This window comes from Micromesistius poutassou (assembly GCF_964030765.1).
Source record: "Micromesistius poutassou genome assembly, chromosome: 21".
Classification (NCBI taxonomy): Eukaryota; Metazoa; Chordata; class Actinopteri; order Gadiformes; family Gadidae; genus Micromesistius; species Micromesistius poutassou.
Genome location: NC_140291.1, coordinates 7,879,802 through 7,890,389, shown reverse-complemented (window position 1 = coordinate 7,890,389; position 10,588 = coordinate 7,879,802). Strand labels below are relative to the sequence as shown.

The 10,588-nt window shown below is 45.8% G+C and overlaps 1 protein-coding gene across 1 annotated transcript in view; it reads right to left on the bottom strand.

Annotated features, from left to right (window-relative positions):
- The window catches only part of map3k22 (mitogen-activated protein kinase kinase kinase 22), a 53,311-nt gene that overhangs the window by 8,085 nt on the left and 34,638 nt on the right, over positions 1 to 10,588 (bottom strand). Inside the window, 2 exon segments of the mRNA XM_084485630.1 lie at positions 7,468 to 7,529; positions 8,669 to 8,736. Of these exon segments, the coding sequence (XP_084341756.1) occupies positions 7,468 to 7,529; positions 8,669 to 8,736 (130 nt within the window).

Genomic DNA, 10,588 nt, shown 5'->3' with positions numbered 1-10,588 from the left:
GAGGAGAGGAGCAGGGAGTCAGGAGGAGAGGAGCAGGGAGTCAGGAGGAGAGGAGCAGGGAGTCTCTCATATCCAGGATGGACCAAACAAATAATACAAAGAAATCACATGTTTCATGAGGAATAAAACCAGTGCCTCCATTCCACGTGTGGTGGGGGTTTACACTGTAAACGTTAAGTCTCTGTGCCGTATCCCGGGCAGAGAGCCTCTAGGAGGAGGAGAGTCAGGGTTCAGGCTCTCCTCTAGGAGGAGGAGAGTCAGGGTTCAGGTTCTCCTCTAGGAGGAGGAGAGTCAGGGTTCAGGCTCTCCTCCGCCGGCCGCACTGACTGCTGTTGTTATTGTTATGAGGGCTGCTGCAAAGTAACTGCATTCACACCAAACGCGACGGGGCGACACGACTCCATACAAAGTCAACGTAGAGACGCATACCAGGCGACATTTGTCGCTAGAAAAACCTGCGGCAAGATTTGACTTGTGCCGTGGCATGAATGCCCTGTCACGGGCGAGCGCGTTCACGAGGATTTGCAGCGCGACACAACGTAACACTTTCGCTCGAGTTGAAATATTTGAACTTTGCCCGGGACATTCGTGTGATGACAGCCATTCAGCATTCATTCCCTGAGTGACGTAATGTAAGAGCCAATCAGCGTTCAACTGCAGTCCGTAGTGAACCGCAGCATGGAGGAGAAGAGAGGAGAGTGATTGTTGCCATTTGTGACTCCTGGAGCTCCATATATAATATTATATGATATTATATCATATAATATTAAATGTCTATACCGTAATTTCCCGCATATAGGCTGCATCGTGGATAAACCGCAAGCCTTTAATTTATGTATAAAAAAACAGAATTGTGCATAAGCCGCACCCATATATAGGCCACACAAGTTTCAAATGGGCTAATTATGTAATGAATAGGCATATAAAACCCTTCAGCCAAGTGGTCACTGCAAATCAATGTTAAACTTCAACTTGCTTTTCCCCTTAACGTTAAGACCGACTAGGCCTACTGCTTGGCAAGCACACATTTTTGTGCAGGAGAACGGCGAGGGAACATCAAACGCGTGTAGCAGCTACAGGACCTGTCTTTCTTTACTGTCTCAGAGTGCATGTCGCTGTTAAACACCTGACAATGAGCTAGTTTACCATGATAAGACCGCCATATGAATCTGGAATAAAGGAATAAAGGCAGGGAGTTCAGCAAGGCTACAGTTGAAGGTAAATCTGTGCTGATTTATTTTTAACGTCAGCATTAGAGGAATTGACGTGTTCCCCGATGGACAAATTTAACTCACAACTGTTTATGCTGAGACTGCTTTGCTTTTTGCTACCTGTCTGTGTGCGGGCTTTGCGCACCATTAAGGGAAAGAGGCGGTGATTGAAAAAAGTATTTAGACCGCTTATTAAGTTCACTCGTTGCTTATAATGGTTTATTTGTTTCCCAGTATCATTTCATAAATTTAGAAAATAAACAATTTTTGAAAATGAACAAATATAATCATTTTTTGAAGTTGCGAGTTTTTTAAATTATTGGAAGCGAGTCGAGCTGACCTCGCCTGCTGTACCGTAGGCTATATGTAAGCCTACTGTACTGTATATTGGTGAAACACAACACTGCCAATGTGGCAGTTCCATGCGCAACAGGGATTTCTAAAGGTTACTGTACATTATAAAACGGGGGGCCTAAATCAAGCGATCTGATTGGTTCCCAACCGTTGTATATTGAGCGTATACACACAGCTATGACGCCCGTTCAGTTTACAGAGTCCAGTATCACTCCGCGCCTAACTTGAACTGTTGTTTATTTATATATAAAAGCGATAGCATAGTTCACTGAAGCCTAAAAAAAAGCCTGTAAAGCAATAGGCACACGGTCGCCGGCAATTTAGCCTTCTAAATTGCTAAATTGCCGGCGAACCAAGCTACCGTCTCTAGCCTTCTCTCTGAAGGACGCTAGTGTGTTGCATAGCAACCGCCGTACACTTTGCCGGCAGCCAGGAGGGACTACTTTTCTGTATTCGTTAAAAAAAATGCTTTTCCGACTTTCTCGCTTTTTCAAAATTGAGGGTGTCTATAACTTTAATTTCGCCATAATTACGTAACCGTTTTATTAAAGCAATAGATCACTTCAGTCAGTGATATACGGTCATTATACCACAGTGAAGGGGGTCGCCGCCCCTCCGCTGCGCGTCGGGACGGACAACGCCCCTTAACTGTGGTATAATGAGCGTATACCACGGCCTGTCGTGATCTATTGCTTAATTATACAACAGTTAGTTCCGACCGGTCCCAACCGAGCAATTTGATTGGACAACGAGACATTCCATAGTGCTGATATACAGTATAACAGCACTGGGACTTTTCACAGACATAATCACTCCGCTGTACGGGCGTTCTAATAACCGTTATTAGCTAACGTTACATCAGCTGTTAAATAGCCTATCTTAGATTGTGGCAAACTTTGCACGGTAAAGATGGACATATTTCCAAAAATAACATTTGATTTGAACTATGAATGGTCATCATCAGACTCGGAGGAGGACGAAGGGAAGGAAAGACACAGAGCAGAGCCTATCGCTCTGACACAGAGTAGCGAGCTTGTGTCTAGGAATGTTTATGTACTGTATATGTGTTGCCTGGCAACAGCCTAGTCTCCCTTCAGTTGCGGAACTATTTTTGTTGGCGGAGCCGAATAAATGATTACTAAACAAACAAATCATAATCTCTTGTTTCTTATTACTGTTAACTAATAAAATGTGCTCGTAGCACTGTTGTATAAAAGCAATATCACACTCGAGGTCGTGCTGTTGTACTGTATATCAGCACGGTGTGATTATCTGCGGCACTCGGCCTGCGGCCTCGTGCCTACGACCGAATCACAGCCGTGCTGATATACAGTACAACAGCACTCCCTCTCGTGTGATATTGCTTAAGTGGCGGAGACTAGTGTCAGGAGCTGAATCATCACTATGGTAGAGCTAAGAAGGTTCTACGAGCGCTTCAGACCAACCTTACCAACGAACGACGTACGAAAGAAATTCGTAGCAAAGAACGAATAACCTAATTAACTGAAAATGTATTTTTAGAAATCGTTTACCCATGTATTGGCCGCACCCATGCATAAGCCGCATAGCTTCCGGAATTTTGTGTATAAACAGCAGCTTATAGTCGGGAAATTACGGTATAATATAATATATAATATCACAGCCAAAAGCTGTGTGCGCCTCCGGATGATATTATGAATAGACTGCGTTGGGTTAACCGACGTCTCTGGTACTTCCAGAGAACAACTCAGCTTCCTCATACATGCGCGACTATATTCACATGATAAAACTTGCACAAATCACTGCAGTGACGGATTATGACTTATCGTGCGACAAAACTCATACGACACCGCAACCAGGCGACAAATGTGTCTTTTGGTGTGGACGCACAATAAGGCTGCTCTGCATGGCCTTAGCTTCAGTAAGCTTCAGTTAGCTGGAGTTAGCTTCAGTTAGCTGGATTTAGCTTCAGTTAGCTAGAGTTAGTTTCAGTTAGCTTCAATTAGCTTCAGTTAGCTGGAGTTAGTTTCAGCTTCAGTTAGCTAGAGTTAGTTTCAGTTAGCTTCAATTAGCTTCAGTTAGCTGGAGTTAGTTTCAGCTTCAGTTAGCCTCAGCCACGTCCCCAGCAGAGCTGTAACTAAAGGCAGGTGGGGAGCAATGCTGATGGTGCTATCCAGTTGTATGGCACGCTGGTACATGCAAGACGTAAGGTCTAAATCTCCCAGCTTCCTTGCAGCATTTCACAGAGGAACGCCCCCTTTTGGTCGGTCCCACCCTATTCTGAAAGTAGAGCGAGTTCAGTGAGGCCGACCGTACGACTTGACAAGTCGTACGGCTGTGCCCATAAAGAGATTTATTTTCTTTGTATTTGTATCACATTGGTCATTTTAATGTCGATTTTAAATGCTCTTACACACTTTATTACATTGCTACTTTATTCCGGTCACCAATTTATGCATTGCACGGTCTTGCTGTGCGTGCAATACAATGTAAAGTTGTGTTGTTTGTTTTCGAGCTGGTTTGCTAAAGAGGCTAATGTAGCTAACAATAACAATGACCAATGAGAAACGAAAAGCTATAAGTGCTGCAAACCAGGAAATTACGTCACATTCTCGCTAGAGCAGGTCGGACGTACCGGCGTACCATACAACTGGATAGCACCATGACACACGCACACACGTAATGTTACACAAACACACACAGGCACACACACACGCACACACACACACACGTAATAATTCACAAACACACACACACACACACACACACACACACGTAATAATACACAAACACACACAGGCACACACACACACACACACGTGATCAGAAACACACACACACATTTATAGTCATGCATACCCCCACACACATGTGTGCACACACACACACACACACACACACAAACACAGTTGCGCACACAAACACACACATTTCTACACACACACACACACACACACACTTGATGGAGAGCAATGGAGCCACTGTCAATTGAAAGCAGCTGTTGTGTCAGATGACCGCCTCCCCCTTGCGTTGTTTTTGTGGTCGTATCCCATGGCGACGGCAGGAGGAGGAGGGTTTTGTTATTTTAATTTAGGGCTTTCTGGCCGGCACCAGGAGGAGGGAATAAACGTCTCACAGCAAACGCTGAATAAAGAGTCCAGCAACGCAGGAAGACCCACACAGCCCACAGGGGGGCGTACGTACCGCTGTGAACGTGTGTACCGCTGTGAACGTGTGTACCGCTGTGAACGTGTGTACCGCTGTGAATGTGTGTATGCTGTGAACATGTGTATGCTGTGAAGGTGTGTACCGCTGTGGACGTATGTGCACGTGTGCATGTCGAGTCCCTCACAACTTATATGGTCCTCGCCTGGTCGCTTCTTCCCAGTGGAAGGTGTTTGTGCGCGTGTGTGCTTGTATATGTGTGTGTGTACTTGTATATGTGTGTGTGTGCTTGTGTGTCTGTGTGCTCTATTTACAAGAGAGAGAGAGAGAGAGAGAGAGAGAGAGAGAGAGAGAGAGAGAGAGAGAGAGAGAGAGAGAGAGAGAGAGAGAGAGAGAGAGAGAGAGAGAGAGACCCCTGTAGAGGGGCTGAATCCTGTCAGCTGCATCACGGAGACCACACGTCCTGTGTTCCAATACCCATACTTCCCGTACTTACTATACTTAGTTTGAGTACGTAGGGCGTTCCAATTATGATCGGGCGAAAAGAAGTGTACTAAAAGGACCTGGATGGTGTACTCAAAACGGTCAAACCGCTGAGTGTGGATTGATTTTTGTACTCAACAGTAGCCATCTTAGCTACGTGGCAGAAGAGGCGGAGCCAGGCTGAGCCAACTTGGCGCATTTTCCACATAGCCTGCATTAATGGAGTCATTTTGTAGTTTTTATAGCTTTTTCGCTTTTTTATAGCTGCGAGGCGTAAAGAGTTCACCGTTCAAAGTGGGATGTTTATGGCGGGTGACGAGCCGTGGCGGCAGTCGCGATCGTAATTTCCGGTTAATGCACCACGAAGTATTCAATTTGGAACAACACTGACATCTGAAAATCTGCGCACTTAGTGAGTGTGGTTAGTGTACTACGTTTAAAGGGACACTTCACCCATGTGCATTAAGCTTTGTATCGTTAGAAACCCAGTCATATTTTTGAATGGTCGTGCATCATTCCCTCATTTTCCCCTGAGACGGGAGCGATAAATACCTCTCGTATCCACCTGAATAACATATCCAGCACCGGAGAAGTCCCGCTCGCAATCGCAAAACCTGCGACCGACCCGCGCTGTTCAAGCATCTGACCCGACCCGCACCTGTGTCCGACACAGTACATTATTTTTCACCCGTTTCATCCAAATTGTACCCGCGGGTGCTTGAACCCATGCAGGACTCTGGCCGAGATAACCCCCACTACGAGTCTTTACTTGTTGTGGAAGGACCAGAGACATCCGAGAACCTGACGCAGTCTTTAATTCATAATATCATCCGGAAGCGCACACAGCTTTTGGCTGTGATATTATATTTAAGCAATAACTCACGACAGGCTGTGGAATGTGCTCAATATACCACAGTTAAGGGGCATTGTTCGTCCCGATGCAAAGCGGAGGGACGGCGACCCCCTTAACTGAAAAAACAAGAAAGTCAAAAAAGCATTTTTTTAACGAATACAAAAATGTAGTCCCTCCTGGCTGCCTGCAAAGTGTACAGCGGTTGCTATGCAACACACTGTAGCGTCCTTCAGAGAGAAGGCTAGAGACGGTAGCTTGGTTCGCCTGCAATTTAGCCTACTATCGAGCAGTTCACTCACCGTGTGCCTATTGCTTTACAACATGTCCACCCTCTCCATCAATCAACATATTTTGAGGCTTAAGTGAACTACATATGCTATTGCTTTTATAAATAAATAAACAACAGTTCAGGTTAGGCGCGGAGTGATACCGAACTCTGCAAACTGATTGGGCATCATAGCAGTTATGTATACACTCATTATACAACAGTTGGGAACCAATCAGATCGCTTGATTTAAGCCACCAGTTTTATAAATTATATTATATAGATACCTATCTTATATAATATAATATTATTTAGATATAGAGCTCCGGGAGTCTACCCAGGAAATCCAGAGTTCTTGCGAGAGAACAATTTGAATTTGCTCAGCGAGTCAATCTGGGAACGAGCAATATACTCACTCCCCGATTGCCCAAACCCAGAACATTAACCATTCACATCGGTATATCTGATATAGGCGGGCCAAATGCGTTGCTGTTTTACAGATTGTATACAGCAATTATTATCTATTGGTTAGCTCCGCTGGTCTGAATACGTCACCCCTTGAATTCTTCTGATTGGTTGTGGTGTTATTCAATTGCGTGCAGTGATATTTTCAAATGCATGCTTGGTTCTGCCCCTCGAGTTGGGCCATTTTCATTACTCGTTGCCAAACCCTACAGCTTTCTAGATGTGGGTCTGGATTTCCAGGCTACCGGGAGTCCGCAAACGGCAACAATCACTTTCTCCTGCTGCGATTCACTCTGGACTGCAGGGAGTGAACGCTGATTGGCTGTTATGTTACGTCCCTCAGGGAGTGAACGCTGATTGGGATTGTGGGATCACATCACAGGGAGTAGCCCTGTGATGCTATCTAACTGTTAGCATTCCCCCCTCTTACAAGCTGGTGGTTTTTGCATTCATCTACACATTCAGTATATCTGACAAATTTTTACCTCTTCATACAAGTCTTTGCTGGCGTTGTGCATTGTTGTGCGATGGTGTTAAGCAGAGAAGGTAAAGTGTGACTGAGCAGCATGTTTCAGAGACCAAGCCTTCAGTGACCAAGCTTTCAGTGAGGCCGTTCCATGAATAACCTGTTTGTAGAACTGTTGATGATAATAATTGTTCAAATGTATTGAGAATAAAAGATGGATTCTTACCTTTGTATTCATAGTTGTGGTTCAGGTAATTCTTGTCACGGTTGTTTTGCGAGAAAGGAGGGCTGGAGGACAGAAGGAGACGCAGTGAGAAGGGAGAAGTCTGTAGAGCGCACCATAGAGCAGGACCAGCTTGAGTCACACTGTATGCAGACGATACACTACTCGTCATTACTATCCAGGTGTCAGATCACATGCTAGCACATCCAGTACAGTAGGTGCTCCTTCCAAACAACAACCCTGTTATGGCTCCTAACAGTTATATGAGCTATAGCCAGCTCTTATAAGTTGAAATAGGAGCCAGTCAGGGATCAGAATGAAACCTTACACACACACACACACACACACTCTGGGTCTGTGCCTGTCTGTCTGCGTCTAGCTGTGCCCTTTGACCCCCCGTGCGAGTGACGTCTCTGCTGTGACCACTGGGCGGCAGGGGGCCGGGGGCACGCCGCCAGCTCACAGGGAAACATTCCACTCACTCCCTCACTCCGCGCTTCCTGCCATTGTCCAGCAGCGGGAGACCAGATAAGCTCTCTCTGCAGGTACAGCTTCCTCCTCCCCTCTCCCTCTCCCACACTCACTGCGGCTGGAGAAAGGGGGTCTTTCTTTTGCTCTGTCACTCTTTCGTTCTCTCTCAAGGACATTTGGCTCACCACGTCCCCCTCTCGCAAGTCTCATTATGTGTTCTTAAATGTTCTTGCTGTCATTCAACACATGCTGTCACTCTGCCAACACCTTTCCTTCCCCCTCGTTCTCTTGCTACACCTTTCTCTCTATCTCTCCCCCGTCCTTCTCTCTCCCCGTCCCTCTCAGTCTCCCTGTCTCTCTCCTGCTCTCTCTCTCTCTCTCTCAGTCTCCCTCCTGTGTTCTTTCTCTCCCACCGCACTTCTCCATGGAGAGTGGTGATAACGGTGGAATCCACGTGTACAGATAAGGGGTTTGGTCGTCATGGTAACAGCGTAGCGACCTGATTACATTTCCTCCGAGGGGGCAGAAGGAGGGGTCGGGGCGAGGCACTGGCCTTCACACCCTCACAACCTCCCTGTGTGTGTGTGTGTGTGTGTGTGTGTGTGTGTGTGTGTGTGTGTGTGTGTGTGTGTGCGGTTAGTTTAGTTGCTTAAAAACGGACACATTCACACCCATACACACACACACACACAGACCCAGTGTGACAGTGTGTGTGTCAAAGCACATAGCCCACCTGTCCAAGGCCTGGTCTATGGATTGACAGCTGCTGGAGATTGAGTTGTCTGCACAGGCCTGGAGCAGCTGTGAGAGAGAGCGAGAGCGAGAGAGAGAGCTATTGTCAGCATGGATCACATCAACGAGGACCCTCATCTGATCACAGTATGGACATCCAGCCCTGACATTCCACTGGTTCAGAAAGACCACGACGCAGGCCTTTGTTCCCTTGTTTTGGATTCATTCCTTCATGTAGAGGACACATCATAACCGTCGCTCATGGCTTCATAAGGGAGACTCATTAGACTCCTCCTTCGGTGTGTGAGCTTCTCCACCACAACCTGGGGCGTCACCATGCTGTGTGGAGCAGGTGGTGACAGAGGCTCGGTGTTACGTCTATGTCAGTACGGAGCTGGTATTTGTTACGTCTGAGACAGTACGGAGCTGGTATTTGTTACGTCTGAGTCAGTACGGAGCTGGTATTTGTTACGTCTGAGTCAGTACGGAGCTGGTATTTGTTACGTCTGAGTCAGTACGGAGCTGGTATTTGTTACGTCTGAGACAGTACGGAGCTGGTATTTGTTACGTCTGAGTCAGTACGGAGCTGGTATTTGTTACTCCTACATCAGTACGGAGCTGGTATTTGTTACGTCTACGTCAGTACGGAGCTGGTATGGTATGTCTACGTCAGTAGGAAGCTGGTATTTGTTATGTCTACATCAGTACGGAGCTGGTATTTGTTACGTCTACGTCAGTATAGTATTGAGCTGGTCCTTAATGGTACGTCTACGTCAGTATGGTGCTGGTATTTGTTATGTCTACGTCAGTATGGTGCTGGTATTTGTTATATCTACGTCAGTACGGAGCTAGTATTTGTTATGTCTACGTCAGTATTGAGCTGGTCCTTAATGGTCCGTCTACGTCAGTACGGTGCTGGTATTTGTTATGTCTACGTCTGTAAGGAGCTGGTATTTGTAACGTCTACGTCAGTACAGAGCTGGGGCCTCATGTACAAAGCTTGCTTACGCACAAAAAAGCTGCGTAAGCAACTTCTCACGCAAACGTTCGGATGTACAAAGACTGACTTGACGTGAGAAAGTGCGGTTCTCCACGCAAACTAAATGCCTGGCTTACACACATTTCTGCTGCATTTTGTCAGTTGGCAGCACATAGAGGCAATGCAGTGCAACAACATTAGGCCTACACGATCACGAGTCATGAAGTAATATTGCAATATGAGGCTAGTTCAAAGTGGATTTGAACGTAGGGATGTGTGATCTTAAATGCACTAAATGCACAATCATGCGTTATTGTTGTCGAGACGCATAATGTGACACTGTTGTTGATATTAGGCTAAACGTAAACAGACCCATAAAACGATATTGTCACTATTGGAGTTAAAAGGAAATTATTTTCAGTGATGACTTGTTTATTAAATGTTACTTTAATTACGTTACGTTAATTAAACGTTATTTCAGGACCATGCATGACATCTGGGCTAATGGATCTCTCTTCACGCATTTGTTGTGAGATTCTTCACTGCAATATTATTATTTGATGTTGCGTGGAGTAAGAACAAGCCATTGTTACTTAAAATCAATCCATCAATGAACCAGTTGGTCGATTTCGAATTATGTACATGTTATTGACACCTTGGGTGTATGGGAACAACCTATCGTCAGCATGCATCCAAATAAATGAGAATATAAAAGCATGAGCAAAATGTGGCAATAATCAATACGATCGATGACAATGGCAGTGTTGGCCTTGTTAGAAGATGGTCGCATTCGAAATGAACGGGTGTTCTGCGACTATTATGATTTTTTGGCCAAAAAGGAGCCGATCCCAAATTACAGCTGCCACCCTTTGCTCAAATATGGCGAGCTCCCCGACTCCGCCCCGCTGCCCGTCTGACCCACTCTTCTCCGGTGGGCAAAGA